The 16,472-nt window shown below is 43.2% G+C and overlaps 1 protein-coding gene across 1 annotated transcript; it reads left to right on the top strand.

Annotated features, from left to right (window-relative positions):
- Positions 1-4,198: 4,198 nt before the first annotated feature.
- Positions 4,199-16,192, top strand: Aldob (aldolase, fructose-bisphosphate B). Its single transcript, XM_052175480.1, has 9 exons — positions 4,199-4,295; positions 8,170-8,291; positions 9,067-9,278; positions 10,078-10,132; positions 11,594-11,754; positions 12,652-12,735; positions 13,679-13,853; positions 14,245-14,444; positions 15,688-16,192. The coding sequence occupies exons 2-9, from the start codon at positions 8,180-8,182 to the stop codon at positions 15,781-15,783; spliced, it is 1,095 nt and encodes a 364-aa protein (XP_052031440.1). The 5' UTR covers positions 4,199-4,295; positions 8,170-8,179; the 3' UTR covers positions 15,784-16,192.
- The last annotated feature ends 280 nt before the right edge of the window (positions 16,193-16,472 follow it).

The raw sequence follows: 16,472 nt of genomic DNA, 5'->3' as shown, positions 1-16,472 counted from the left end.
CTCTTTCTTAGTCCCCCCCCCCCCCAGTATAAAATAGAGACAATAAATCTGTCTTCAGAAGGTGCAGTAATTAAATGTATGCAAGATCATGAAGATCACATATGCAAAGAGCAAAGTGTGTCAGAAAGCCTTAAAGAGACGTGATGGGAGTTATGAGTGTCATCACACTTATAATAGAACTCACAATTCCTTTGTTGCTGCTCAACATTTTCTTGATTTTTCTCTTTTCAGATCTTCCAGCATGTTGATCATGGACTGTAGAACTGAGGTACACTGAGCTACACCTCCAGCCCCCTCCATCCTCATTTAAGAAGAGTCACGTACGATAAAACCCCACAGATCTCTAGCTCAGGTCATTTTGTTGTCATGAGTTTGAAACCAAGAGCCTTGATGAGTAGTCCCTGGTGGAGATGTGGTGACCAGAACATGTGCCACTGGGTCACCGATAGAGTCAGGAGGTTCATGGGGATCATTTGATGTAGCTCTCTGAAGCACTTAGGATAAGCCTTGATCAAAACATCTCTGGCCGAACCAACCTCAACTTTTTTTCAAACACTTCATTTTCCTTGAATTATCAATTTGATGGCTGACATTTGGTACTTTTAGAAGGTGCCCAAGCTTTAATTGCATTTAGAAATTTTGTCTCATTTCAACTTTGCTTTCTCCTATCTGTGTGTATGTGTGTGGTTTGTGAATTTGTGTATGTGCGTGTGCATGCATGTACCTGTGTGTGGATGCAGAGGTCTGAGGTTAACACGGGATGTCTTCTTCATCGCTCTTCCAGTTCATTTTCTCACTGAACCTCGAATTTGTGGACGGTCCCCAGGATCTGCTCCCTGCACTGGGATTACAGGCACATTCTGTACCTGGCTTTTTACATAAGTGCTGGGGATCTGAAGTCAGCTTCTCATGCTTGTGCAGAAAGCCCTTTACCCCTTGAGCCATCTCTAAACACACCGTTTCTCATTTTGGCCAGTGAATTCTAGTGCTGCACTCTGCAACACTAAGCACTTTGGTTTGGATTTCCATTTATGAGTTCCATCAAAGCAACATGGCCCAAAGAACTTATATTTTCCTGTGTCATGATAATTCCACTATGTCTAGATTCATACCTCCTTCATCATTTGCCTCAGGAAGTACTTAATATTTTTTATAAAATTTAAAAAAAATTATTTATTTTATATATGTGACCACACCAGAATAGGGCATGGAATCCCATACTGATGGTTGTGAGCAACCGTGTAGTTTTTGGGAATTGAACTCAGGACCTCTGGAAGAGCAGTCAGTGCTCTTCACTACTGAGCTGTCCCTCCAGTCCATACTTAACAATTTTTATGTACTTTCTTTAACATTAGATTTAGATCTAATACTCAGTAGGGAAATCTATACAATGAACTTCCACTTTGTGCCATAGTTGGGAGGTTCTGACAGATTAGGACAACAACATTAAGTTCAGTTCAGTTTTTTTATTGACTTCGAAAACAGTGTAGAAGGCTTGAGAGGGATGACCACTGTCTATACCATTGTCTATAACCCACCTTTAATAGTTATACATCTCTGCATTAACTACTGTCCACTGCAGAAATAAAGTCCTCTGGCCAAAGTTGAAAGCAGCATAAATCTATGGGTGAAAATATAAATTTTTAAATGAATCTGATGGCAAGATCATTTAACAAAACAATAGAGATTGCCCTGCAGAGCCTATGATCTCTCTCCCTAGTCGTGGGCTTTCAACCTGGTTTACAGTCTTAGCATGGAATCCCCCTGTGGATTCAAATCCAATCAGAAAGTGTTTGGCTACCCTTTAAACATTCTTTGTACCAATGGACACATCTTGCCAGCAGATCCGTGAAGGGCTGGGTAAGACTATTGATGTCTTTTCTCCCCTGGCATCATGGAAAGTACTTAGTGATTTTATGTATTGAGTTTTCTGGTCAGCTCAAGGTTGATGTCACTATGTCCTTCTTCCAAAGTGAGTGGTGTCTTCAACAATATAATCTTGTCTAGTTATGGGAGTCACCCAAGAGCAGTGACAGTATACTGTGTCATTTTGGGTGCCTCTGGGGTTTCCCTGACCAACAACTTTTAGGAAGGTATTTTATGCCTATTACTGATATTTCCATTTCATAACTCATATCTTCTGGAAGCATCATTCTCCATCCATGCATGGTACTTCTGTTCAAATTCCCCCTTTAAAAATATATCATAGGCTTTTAATTAGCTTATAGATTAAATATCCATGTCTTCGTGTATTCTTGATTTCAGCAACGAGCCCTCACTTTTCCTCTCCCAAATTTCCCTATACACATTTAAACCTTTAACTTTGAGTATATCTCTGGGTCCCAGAGAACTTGACAGAGTATGGGTCAGAAAGAATGTAAGAACGGTGGGTGTAAAGGTGAACTGTGAAGTGCTGACTTCCGGACATGCCATGGCGATTGCACTCTTCAGTGCTCGGCGGGCGTGGCTACCTGCACATGACCTGTACAAGATCAGGAAGTCAAACATCCAGTGTGGATGGGAAAGAGGCCCCTGGGGCTCAACGACTATCAGGGGAGTCATTGGTAGTTGATGGCTGCTGAGAGAGAGAGTTATTGTCCTTTGGGGATATGGTTGCTGGTATGTTGATCATACCCTATGGATGGCTATGCACACATGTGCACATAGACAGTGCTAGTTGGACTTGGAATTACTACTGCCAACAACAAGTCAATAAAGAGAGCTCATTAAACTAGGAAGGAGATGGGATAGAGATACTAGGAGAGTTGGAGGGGGCAGTGGAATTGATCAACACATGCTATATTCATGTATAGAACTTATAATGAATAAAAAGTATTCTTTAGGTGCATGTTCTCTGACTGAGTCCAGACCTGACACTCCTCTGTTGTATATGTGTTGGAGGTCACATATCAGCTGGTGCAGCCTGGTTGGTGGCTCAGTATCTGAGAGATCCCAGGGGTCCAAGTTAGTTGAGACTGCTGGTCTTCCTATAGGGTCGCCCTCCTTCTCAGCTTCTTCCACTCACTCAGAGAAGATGCATCTAACCCTTGAGAGACTTGGGGTTTCAGGGAGTGGGGAGGTCTTATGTGGTGGTGGGATGGAGACATCCTCTTGGAGATTGAAGAGGAGATGTGGGATGTGGAACAGTTAGAGCGTGGACCAGAAGGGGGATAATGTATGGACTGTAAAAAAAAGATTAAAGAATAAATTAAAAGAAAAAAAGTATTTTTTAAAAAGGTGGAGATTCTGAAGTAGGGTGAGAACAGTGAACAATTGAATGGAGTCTGTCAAGAAATACATCGAGGCACACACTGGAATTTTTGGAGATGGGGTCATGAGTAGGGAAATAATCATTTCTTTAAAAGTACAGTTTGCAGATGTGGGAGGGTGGCTCCATGGGCAAAGACGCCTGCCGCCATGCTGGATTCCTGGGCTTCATTTCTGGGTCCCATGTGGGAGAAGGAGAGAACCTAGCCCCTCAAGTTTCTTCGGGCATCCACATTCACACGATGGTGCCCCCCCAAATAAATAGATGAATGAAAAGATAATTATTTACATCAAAATGAACTCTAACAAATAGGAATTCAAGAGTCAGAATTTTACTTTTGCTGAAAGATCATTTCTAATAAGTATGAAGTTTAGAAGACACGCAGGAAGTGGCTACTAAAGTAACACGGAGATAAGCCATAGGGATATGATGTTGCTGGGCTAATTTTGAATGAATAATTCTGCAGTGTCTTGTGTATGCAGAGTCCATGAACCCAGTGTTCTTGTAAGGGTGAATCTAACTCTCCAAAGGAAGAAACTAAGGCTCAGAGAACTAATAAGTACCAGTACATGAATGTCCTTGAGGAGCACATGTGTTTGGAAAGCAGAAAGCTCAGCCGACACCCTTCCAGAGCCTCTTGGCAGATCCAACTTTCAGTCCATGTCCCTCGCTGTGTGGTCTCGGGGGAAGCCTCAGAGTTTCCTCACCTGGACACTGTCAGATCTGGAATAAAGCTACAAGGGAGTAATCTAAAGACTCCCTTGTAGCTTTAACATTCTATGAGTGTAAGGAGAGTGTGAGCCTGATTACAAAGATTGGCTGTTCACGAGCCAATCAGAGTTATTGAATAAACACCTCCCTACTGGGTCACTGTAGGAGGGGGAGGGTAAAAGTTAAAAAAAAATCCACCAGACTTTGATAAGGGGGCTATAAAAACCGCGCTCTCTGAGCATATCCATCCATACTATTTGGCAGCTGCCACCTCACACGTCTCCTGATACTTTGGAGGACTCTTCCCCTTTGCTGTGTAAGTAAAAGGATTGCCTCTGATACCCGGGTTGGACCAGCAAACTGGGTTAAAGATAACGTAGTACCTGGAGAGGGGAATGTATGTTTGCCTGGGGGTGTCTAAACCTTGATAGATCTGCTACACAGGTTTTTGTTTTTTGCTTGTTTTTTTGTTTTTTTCATTTGAACTCTCCACTGCTGTGGAACATCTGAAGAGCGCACAGGTCCAGGTTAGAGGTGGTAAGACAAAGAAAACGGGGAATAGCTGCTGAAAACTTGACAGTCTCTGTGGTTTAAGACACAGTTTTGGCAAAAAGAACACCAGGAAAGGGGCAGCCCTAAGTCATCTAGCTCATCGAGTATGCCTCTGTAGCAGCAGAGCGGCCAACCAAGCTGTGTGCCTCTTTATGCCCTCATATACACAAGTGCTGTGGACACAGCTTAGTTACCACAGACATTCAATGAATTATGACCTCACCCCTGCGTTTGTCCTGGAAACCCACCTGTCTCGAGCACAGAGAAGCTTTTGCTCTGCTCTCACACTTCTCCAGGAGTTAAATATCCACATCTTACAAATGATTGACTGCAGAACCTCTTCAAGGAATGCAGGAAGAACCACCCTGCAAGATTCTACCCAGCCTTTTGTAGAAAGACCAAATGCACAGGGCTCTAAGTCAGACGCCATAAAATGTGACTCGCAGCCACAGAACATAACTCGGGGCTTCCTGAGCCTCAGTTTCCTCATCCTTCAGGTGCTAGGCTTGATACAAATATCTCTGAGGTTTTCAGCATTTATACCCCATTCCCCATCCTACCCCCTTGACCTCTAGCTGGACCTGTGTGCTTCCCAGATGTACGAGAGCAGCAGAGTGCAAGCCATGGCTGAGCCAAATGGGCCTGTGGAGCCCTAGGTAACCGGTTGAAGAGGGGTTTATAAAGAAGACAACATATTCTCACAGCATGCCTCCTTTTCAGAAACGTATACTAAAATAAGTTGTGGCAATTGTGCTCTGCCTTACTATATTCACTGTGTCCTCATATATGTTAATATATACAGCTTTTCCCATGATTTACATTTGCAGCACACACACACACACACACACACACACACACACACACGCAGTCAAACATGGTAAAGAATGGATGCAAGAAGCTTCGAGGCCTCCCCACTCTACTCACTCTGCAGAAGTAACAGTAGCAAGGCCTCTCTTAGTTTAGAAAGACTAACACATAATATATTGCTGAAATTTCCTTTGTTTATTTAAAATAGGACAATAAGTATTCATTACATATTTCTCTGGAAGATTTTCATTTTATAATTAATGAAACTGTCCCACATCATGCTTTTAAAAATAAAGTGACTTGGGACCTTAGGAATCAGAAGTTTAAAGGAGTAAAGTCCACTATCCTTAGGTGTTCCAGGCTGGCGTTCTGTCTCCTAGTGATGAACATTGACCTGTGACTCTGTTTTATGATTAACCGAGGGGCAAAATTTGTGCTGATGTGGTACAGACCTTTAGTCCCTTTGTAGAAGTTTAACTTCCTGTAAACAGGACAGGACTTTTTGACTTTTCCCTGTAATTCTTGTTGAGTCTGCATATCCAGGATGGAGAAAATAACTTGGTGGTAACAAAAACAGGGGTGCTCTCTAGGTGAACGCGACTGTTCTTTCAAAAGCTAAAAAACAGAATTACTGAGACCTCATGTTTCCCTATCATTTACAAAATATCTTCATACTTATCATACAGCTTAACAAGCTTACATTTTGAGCAACCACAGTCTTCAGAGGTTGCCTGTGAGTCATTTGTAACCAGATAACCAATGCAGGTATTACTGCCAAGTAATTAATATTAAAATAAAACTCAGGGACCTTTTATGATTTGCCCAAGATTCTAACTAGAGATGAATTGCTGGTCCTTGAACCAAGTTCTCTGTCTGATAAACTGGCAGCAAATCTCCATGTGAGTGTCAGGTTATAGTTTGGTTTAAGAACTCATAACCCCAGGCACACTAGGCTGACTTTAGATTAGGATTGCCTCAGGCCAATTCCTTCCACCAGACCCACTCTTCCCTTCGAAATAAAAGGTGAACAAAAGGGAGCACCACCCTTTCCCCTACTTTGTACTTTAGTAGGTATTAGCCCTACAGCAAATAGTTTAGACGATCTTATAGATAGTCTTTCCTAACATAATGATAGAAGTGTGTTTTTAGTAGCTTTTCTATTTCCATAACAAAACACCAAGACCAAGGCAATTTGTAAAAGAAAGCATTTAATTTGGGACTCGCAGTTCCAGAAGGTCACTGTCCAGTGGTCATCACAGCAGGGAGCAAGGCAACAGGCAGGTAAGCATGGCACTGGACCTTGAGGCACATCTCTGAGGCAGAGAAGAGAGAACTAACTGGGAATGACATGGGCTTTTGAAACCTCCAAGCCAGTTCCCAGCAATGTATCTCCTCCAACAAGGCTATGCCTCCTAGTCTTTCTTAAATAGTTCTAACAGCTAGCGTTTGAGTATTCAATATAGGAACCTACAGAGTTCCCTCTCATTTAAACTATCACAGAGAGGGGGAAGAATCGAACTCCTTTCTGGGATTACTGTGAGGAATAAATTCCATGGTAAGTGCCAAGCATGCTTGACAAACAACAATAATGTGTTATTACTACTGTATCAATTTTTCATTTTGTTTTATTATGGGAATTTTTTTGGGGGGGTAACTATTGACTTATTTCTGTCAGTAGTTAAACTGAGAGGGACATTTTGAACCTTCATTTGAAGGTTACTACTCTGGTTGGCCTTTGCTGGTCTGAAGATCTTTAGACTGAAGCTAAAAATCCTTGAAGCTAGAGAAGCTAGACAGACTATGTAAACGTGGAAAATGCCATCTACCCCTGGCTGGGACTAGAAAGAGTCTTAGAAATATTTTTTTTTTCCTGAAAACATTGCCCACTGGCTTTACCTAATACCCAACGACAATATTGGGTCAGGACAAGAATTTGGGAAGTAGAGAAGAGCAGTAGTGATGTCACCAGGTACACCTTCTCAGGAATTAGCTCTGCAGGCATTGGTTCCTTATATCTCAAGGGACAGAATACTGAGAACTTCCCCGAAGGGGACATGGAGAATGGGAAGCAGTGGCTAAAGGATAAAGCTGGGTGAAAGGTTAGCTTTCTTCCAACTTGAAGCTCAGGCTGCTACAGGGAGGGCTGCTTGGGTATGCGGAGGAGTCTCTCTGTGCTTAGCCGAGTGGATACTTGCAGCAGAGAACACCTTTTGATTTCAGCAGAGGCCAGAACTCCTCTTAGTCCAGAGGCTCTTGGGAAAATTTCTCAGTGGTGCAAATCAAGTAATCTCATAGTTGGCTAAATGTGAGGCCGATTAACCCTGTGCCTCATTGGATCTAATCCAAAGTCAGAGGGAGGTTAACTTTGAGGAAAAGCATATGTATCCCCTCTTCAAATTGTTCCCTGACGAATAATCTGCTGGTACTAAAGACGATCAGGAAAGTAGGTGGTATTTCAGTACAAATGGCCATGTGCACTAAAAATTCACAGGACAGAGAGCCCATTACTGAAGTTCTTTCCATTTGACAGATTTTAGTGGTTCAGCCTCAGGATCAGTGATCCTAAAGATCTCTTGGAAAGTCTACTTAGGCTACTATGAATACTTGACATCTTACCTTCACCCTGAACATCTGGCACCTTACCTTATTCGTCATGAATAACCACTCTTACTCAGGTGAAGGGGACACAACAGGCATTGTTGGAAATGGGCCAGAGGTGTCAACAGGGGCCATCTAGCCTGTCTGCACATTTTAACTGTCCTGGCCATTAATCCATCAGAGACACCCACGGTTATGTGTGTGCAGATGTCCTGTATTTTTTCTGTTTTTAGACCTGCCATCATGGCTCACCGATTTCCAGCCCTCACCTCAGAGCAGAAGAAGGAGCTCTCTGACATCGCCCAGCGCATTGTTGCCAATGGGAAGGGCATCCTGGCTGCAGATGAATCTGTGGGTGAGTTATACCACACAAGAGCCTGCCGTGCTTGTGCCCTGGGAAAGGCAACTTGATAATCAGTCTCCTTTCTCTCAGAGGAAGTAAAGATTTATGTACTTATGTATGTAGACCGTTAGAGCCTTAAAGTATTAATAAGAAGATTCTGGCATATAAAAGGAAGAAACTCGGGCCCATCATATTAGGAATCCAGCCCGTAGAAGTCAGAAATTCAGTAACCAAGAGATGTTCTTAGTAGACAGGGCATTGAGAACTTGCCCTGAAGGGAAACAGAAAATTAAATGGATTTGTCATGCAAAACAGAACTGGTTAGCGAGCTCTCCACCTTATCCCAATTTGGACCTGCTGCAAAGGAGAAGTCAGTTTAGATTAAACCAGCCTAGACCGGGATATACCGGGAAGAGCTAGAAGTCTTGCCTAGTCTACATGCTAAAATTATAAGAGCCTGTCCTACCCCTCCTTCCACGGGTATCCAATGAGATTCAGGAGAGGGGAGGGGAGGGGAGAGGAGAGGAGAGGCCTTCTATACCCCAAAGAGCCTTCATGTCCACACGACCCCTACATGGCAATCTTTATTTTTTCAAGTCATCAGTCTTAGAGCAACTAATGTCTCCTTCTTTGAGGACCAAAACCACACAGGAACTTTGAAGATATAGGTTTAGAGGGAAGGTGAAGAGGTCCTTGCTTCTCACCCCATGAGAAATATTGAGCATGGGCAAAGACAACAGTATAGCACAGGCTTGCTTCTCATGCTACATTTGGCCGCTCTCCCTAGGCACCATGGGAAATCGCCTACAAAGGATAAAGGTGGAAAACACGGAAGAGAACCGAAGGCAGTTCCGGGAGCTCCTCTTTAGCGTGGACAATTCCATCAGCCAGAGCATCGGTGGAGTGATCCTTTTCCATGAGACCCTCTACCAGAAGGACAGCCAGGGAAATCTGTTCAGAAACATTCTCAAGGAGAAGGGAATTGTGGTGGGCATCAAGGTGAATATTCCGATTCCTTTTTCACTCGGACTCTTCCTAAGCACACTCGCAGCACCCTAGATAGTCCAAGGCCTGAACTCAATAGCACACCTTCCTTTCTCAACCCTTTCCATTCTCTTTCCCAGAGGGAGACCTGGATCCTCTCCACGTTCTTATTCCAGTGTTCCCTTTTCAACCAGGGATTTTTGTTTGTTTGTTTGGTTGGTTGGTTTTGTCTTGTTTTGTTTGCCAGTTTGTTTTCCTAGGAATTTAGTGTTTCTGCGTACCTATTTTCTCATTTCTTGAGACAATGAGTATCTGCTTCAAGAGAAGGAACCTGGTTTTAAAGCAGACCCTGACCTGTAGCTTATCACTCGAGTTGTTTTTATTAAAGCACTTGTCCTGTCTTCTTCCTGAGTCTTTGATACTGTGTGCAGTTCTCCAGTGAAACCGAGCATGCATCGAATACACGCTTTGGCAAGCACCATACAGGGTAGATTTAACTCCTCTCCTTAACTTCAGAGAGTAGGAATTGGAGCCCGTGGGGATGAAACACAGGCTGCCTACCTCTCTTTTACTTTGAGCAGACACTGCACTCCTAATCTCTTACCTCCTGTCTGAACACAGTGCCTGGGGGAGCAGATGCTATGTAAAGGTCAGGACTGACGCGGAGTTCCCAGCTGGTACTCTCCCTTCTGCTGAACAGATTTGAGGCCCCACAGTGACTCAGATGCTTTCCTAATCGGCTTGCTGTGAAAGATGAGAATTCTGTCTCACTCCTGCTTGGCCCTTCTCAACCTGTTCATTGTTTTATCCACAGTTGGACCAAGGAGGTGCCCCGCTTGCAGGAACAAACAAAGAAACCACCATTCAAGGTAAGAACCTTGCCTACTGATGAGACAAAGAATACCAGATAGGGTAGTGTTCAAGGCAAGTGAAGGAAGGGAGGAACCTGTGACTATCAGTTCTAACATCAGTGGATATAGCTTGGTGGTTATTTTCTTTTTCCAGCTCCCCCCAAACACTCCTTGGTGCTGAAGATGGAACCCAGGGGCTTTCCAATATCACCAGACAAAAGCTCTGTCAGTGAGATAGATACCCAGCCCAGACTGCCAGCCTTCCGTATCTTTCCTTCTTCCTCTCCTTCTCTCTCCTTCTCTCCCTCCCTCTCCCTCCCTCCCTCCCTTCCCTCTTCTCCTGCACCCACTGCAGATTGAACCCAGGGCCTTCAGCATACTAAGCAGCCACTCTACAACTAAACTATATCCCTAATATTTTTTCTTTTTATGGTATGTGTGTGTGCAAGCACATGGGTGTGCGCCTGTGCCAGTACCATACTGTGTGTGTGTGTGTGTGTGTGTGTGTGTGTGTGCGCGCGCGCGCGCGCGCATGTGCAGGTCAGAAGAGAAGAACTTAGTTCTTTCCTTCCAGTATGGGAGTTCTGGGGCTGAAACTCAGGTCACCATTGGCAGCAAGCATCTTTATTTACTGAGCCGTGTAGTCAACCTTGTTTGGGTTTTTCGAGATAGTTTCACTTTGTGGTTCAGGCTGGCCTGGAACTCACAGCAAGCCACCTCTGTCTCAGTTCCCAGAGTACTGGATTATGGGACTAAGCTAGCACACCCAGCTTTCTGGGTACTGGGTATTGAACCCAAGGCTTCACACATGCAGGGCAAGCACTCTACCACTGAACTACATCCCCAATGCAGCACTCCCCCCTCTACCATTTAATAACTGTGTGACCCTGGGCCAATCCTTAGTTCTAACACAATAAAATGGGTGACAATACCTACTTTGCAGACTAGTTATAGTCTATTTTAAACCTCAGTATGTTGCCTAGAAAAGACACACTGTACCTGGAAACACAATTTTTATAGAAAATTCCAGGAGTAGTAGAGAGGAAAGACCTCAGTTTGGGGGTCCAGTTTGGATTCCCTTTTCCATAATATGCTAAACAGATCTTTTTGAAAGATAGTCCCTGTCCAAGAAATTAGCCCGACCCATCAGGTTACCTCAGCAGAATTTGAATCTCAGCTGTCACTTTCTACTTGTTCCAGATTTATGGTCAGGATGTTTAAACACCATCAATTTCCACATTCATGAGGACTGTTTTTGACTGAGTTCCCTAGGTTTTACTTAGAGTATAGCAAATATGTCAAAACTGGGGTCATTAAATCTGGGCCTTCTGGCTCTATCCTGGGATTAATGCTTATTTCTTTGGGTATTCTTAGTTCTCAAACACAACTCATGGAAAAGTCCTTTACTTAATGAGAAATCCTACAGACTAGGCACAGGGTGCAAAGAAACTCTTCCCCTCTTTCTGTTGTGACTTGCAGGGCTTGATGGCCTCTCTGAACGCTGTGCTCAGTACAAGAAAGATGGAGTTGACTTTGGGAAGTGGCGTGCTGTGTTGAGGATCGCTGACCAGTGTCCCTCCAGCCTTGCTATCCAGGAAAATGCCAATGCTCTGGCTCGCTATGCCAGCATCTGTCAGCAGGTGCGCTCCTTTCACTCCATGCTACAAATAGACCATTCCTTCCTTCAGAGTCTTGCTTTTCAATTTCATTATAGTTGGACATAATCTTGGTCATAAAATTGGACACAACCAAAAGTATGTATACACACACACACACACACACCACACACACACACACACACACACACACACACACACACACACACACACAAATTACTTTAATTATAGCCACATGTGAGGGAGACTGCTGGTTCTACAAGCCAGTAGGAATCCTATTAACCTGTGACTTTAGGGTCGATTAAATATATATATATTTATACTTCATAAACAAGCATATACTTCCCAGAGATCATCTTAGATCCCTAGCTAGAGGTTGGTAACTTGGAACTAGTCTCAATCACAACTTTTTTCCTGTAGGATGCTAACATTTCCAGTCAACATGTGTTGATGTATTTCTGTGTTAGAGCTAAATTTGATTTGCAACTGTGGATATTTTATTAAGATCACTGGAACTGTGGGTACCTGGAAATTTCCAGTAAGGACTGTAAATGCTCCATGGTAGAGGATATGTTCTTAGTGCTAAACTTGGTCTGAAAAGGATAGCCTCTAGTTTCTTAAGATAGCTAGAACGCTGTGTAGTTAGAATAAGATACAGAAATTAAATGTTTGCATTTTAACACCCATTCCAGAAGTTAACGGTCTTCTTTAACTTCACTTTTGTGTGTGTGTGTGTGTGTGTAAGCCACAAGTGCTCACCAGATACTCCATACATTTCTTTTAACCTTTGTCAACTAAATTACACAGCGTTTCTCCCTGATACCTTCCTTTTCTTTCAGCTACATCTGTTGGCTGCTGCCTGGCAGAGGACCACAGTGAGCATTATTTCATTTGTGTGTCTCCTCTCATTTTCCTTTTCAGAATGGGCTGGTACCTATTGTTGAGCCAGAGGTGCTTCCTGATGGAGACCATGACCTGGAGCACTGCCAGTATGTTTCTGAGAAGGTAGGCTTCAATCATAAAGTTCTTGACTCCACTTAAAATTTTTATTTTAAGAAAAAGCTTCTACTTAAACACATAATAGATGAATTTTAGAAAGAACCTTTAGTTCAGTATCATTAGGTAGCACAGGAAAGGGAAAGGAGTGCCTATGAACCCCAACATCTCAGCGCATAGTGTCTTGTAGGAATAAGATTTGAAATTGACATTCCTTTTGCCTACTCTGGGACTTAGGGCAAAGCAGGTTGCCTCTTTTGGACCTCAATTCTGTGTGTACACTATAAAATCTTAAAAGGTTCACATGAGAAAGTATGAACCATGTTGTTCTCACGGGATTTTTCTAAACCACTCAGAGCAGTTTTGAAAGACTGGTCTTCTTGATAAACCGTGAGAAGGTATGACAGACATAATGTTACCTTACCTGAAGTTCTCCACATGTAAAACGAAGTGTGGACTGAAATAGGATAGAAAAGAACTGTTTCTAAAATGTATGTTACTATTATCAGTAAGATACCGTAGGAAAATGGAGGCTAGTTCAGATGTCACAAACTACTGAATCAATGCTGCATCAGCTCCCAAGCTGAGGCTATACAGTACGACGACGACCTCTCTCATTACAGGGATCTGCTTTTTGTCTGGAGGCATGAGTGAGGAGGATGCTACACTTAACCTCAATGAAATGAAAAGAGATTAGGGTTGTCTAGGAAATAGAGCCATGACAATAGTCCATGCAGAGGGACAGCTAGTTGTAGAGATGGTCCAATGTCCTAGGGCTCAATAGTATAGTTTGCAAATACAAGGCCCAGAGGAGACATGGGGATCTTAGAATCTTTGACTAAGATACACATGGAGATTACTTCATCCTGCACCCTTGTAATGCAGAAGTGCCAGCGTCAGGTAATTCTAAGATTTACTCCAAGTTTCATCTATGTGTCCCCTTATTATTCAGGTTCTGGCTGCTGTCTACAAGGCTCTCAATGATCACCATGTTTACCTAGAAGGCACCCTGCTAAAGCCAAACATGGTGACTGCCGGACATGCCTGCACCAAGAAGTATACACCAGAGCAAGTGGCCATGGCCACCGTCACAGCTCTCCACAGAACTGTTCCTGCAGCTGTTCCTGGTAATGCCTTCTATCTCCTCAGACTTAAGGTCTTAACTTTTATCCTTCAGAACATAGCCACAAACATTGTATTGGTGTGGAGCCTGTTTGTATCCTTGAAACAAGATATCACCTTCTACCTCACAGGCAACCAATGTTTTTATCTCCTATTGTGTGATGCTAAGTATCATTTTCAGTCTACCTGAAGGCTCATATATGCGCATTTCCTCAACATTTCACTTCCATCCCTATTAAAGCCCCTCTCTTCTCAACAAGGGCAAACTGACTTCTGTGACCCAGTCCCACATAAATCCATTAGAAGAAGGATTAAGACATTATATTGCTTTTAGACCTAATGCTTGTTTTCCCAAGCTGAGACTATATAGTACAACGATGACCTCTCTCATTACAGGCATCTGCTTTTTGTCTGGAGGCATGAGTGAGGAGGATGCTACACTTAACCTCAATGCTATCAACCGTTGCCCTCTACCAAGGCCCTGGAAGCTAAGCTTTTCATATGGAAGAGCCCTCCAGGCCAGTGCATTGGCTGCCTGGGGTGGCAAGGCTGCAAACAAGAAGGCAACCCAGGAAGCTTTCATGAAGCGGGCCGTGGTAAGAAGCTGTTCTCTTATCTTCTTCATAGAGTTGGTATGTGAGGCCTGGCATTCTTGTTTGGAAAATGTTCCTACAGATAGTGTCTACTAGGTACTGAAAATGTGATCTGACAGTTCAATAGGAAGAGTAGGGCTAGACAGGGTTTTGGGTTCTCTACCCTAGTCAGACAGTTGTTAATAACAGAGAAAAGGATTCACAGTCAAGGTACTTCAGGGGAAAGGAGATAAAAAGATCATCACTTCTCCTAATCTCCTGAACTTGAGATGCCTTTCATTTGAAGATTGTCACAAGACAGGACATGGTGAAAGCCAGCAATTACATTGTAGGATGACCCAAGGATCACAGGAACAGATAGAAGAGTTTCAAGGAATCGATATAACATACTAGAGAGAAATTAAAATCAAAGGTCCTGAGATTAGCATCGAGGAGCATACCAGTGCTCCTCAACAAAAATTTCCAACAAAGAAGAGAATGGTGCTCATTTAAAGATTTTGTTAGGAATTTTAACATGCAGCTCTAATTGGACTCAGTGGGTTATTGACAAAAAACTAAAAAGGACAGGACATGAAGCACAGAGGTGAAGTACTGGGGATTCCTGGAGGAAGTGGGACAGAGAAGGTGGGGTTATACATATGATCAAGATGTATTGTTTACACATATGAAATTGTTGAATAAATAAAAGCTATTCTACTTAAAAACAAAAGTATTAGGAAAAGACCCAGAAAGGTGTTCAGGAGAAACAAGGACCAAAATAAGTTGGTTGTCTCCTAGTAAACATTCGGTTGGAAATAAGCTCTGTGAGACAAGGGCTCGGGGAACAAAGCAGATACAGGCACTGTGCCTGCCTGAGATTACATTTAAAGCGCTAGGAGAGAGGATGGTGTGAATGAAGGCGAAGTGAAAGGAGCCTGAGACGAGAGTGAGGTCTGGGAATGAGGGCCATTGAAGCGAGGACCTACAGGATACAGGGCGTAAGGGACTGCTGTTGGTCTTAGAAAGACAGGAAGGAGAGAAGCAATGGGCAGAGTGACATGAACCTCGAAGATGATAAATAGCTGGAACACTGGGAGAATAAGGGAGAAGACACAGAAGGAAGGAGCACCAACAGTGATATTCAGCCGTCTTGTTATGAAGAGTTAAAATAATCAAATGGAAGTGTAGGTGGTTTCAAATGAGCAGTAGAGATTATCAGGCCAGGTGCTGTAGACCCTTAATTCTGTATCTTATGTTTGGTTTTTAGGCCAACTGCCAGGCGGCTCAAGGACAGTATGTTCACACAGGCTCTTCAGGTGCTGCTGCCACCCAGTCGCTCTTCACAGCCTCCTACACCTACTAGATACTGTCACCCACCAGCCAGGCTCCAGTTCTCTTAAATATTTTGGTTGGAGCCCCGAAAGGCTTCAGTCAACCCTGGAAATTAGATAACATTTGATTGCATTTCTGAAAACACAACGCATGTGAATCACAAACACAGGGGAAAAGCCGAATCAGCTTGGAAACGCGAGTATGAGCATGGCACCCAATAGTCTCTGAACGCCTCCAGTTCCCTGTGTTCCAGAACATTCATCCAAGGAAAGAACAGGCTCTCCAAGGAAAGTCAGCCTTTCATGCGCACAGCCATTACTGAGAAAAGCAACTCAGAAGCAGAGGGTGGGGAAGGGCATTTTAATAAACATACTTACCAGGGGTTGGTTATAGAAGAGGCTCAGCAACAGAAAAATAAATAAAAAGTGTATGAACCTTCAGTTGGTAGTTTCACTTTTCTGCTCTTGATAGATTCTGCATTTCATTGTCTTTGCCTATACCAGATATGACTGGTATCAATAGTGAACATCCTCAGCTTTGTATATTCACTGCAGTCAAATGGCTGATGGCTCCTGTTAGCTGAATTGCACTAGAAACTCTACCAGATTAAATAACAGTCCTCTTGGTGATTACAGTATGCAGCCATACTTGAGAACAGGCAGTCTAGACTTCTAAGTTTGAGAATATTTGCAAATACTAAGCTGCAACAGACAATCATCT

The sequence above is a fragment of the Apodemus sylvaticus genome, chromosome 3, assembly GCF_947179515.1.
Source record: "Apodemus sylvaticus chromosome 3, mApoSyl1.1, whole genome shotgun sequence".
Taxonomy (NCBI): Eukaryota; Metazoa; Chordata; class Mammalia; order Rodentia; family Muridae; genus Apodemus; species Apodemus sylvaticus.
The sequence above is the reverse complement of the archived record's forward strand: the minus strand, read 5'-3'. Positions and strand labels throughout refer to the sequence as shown.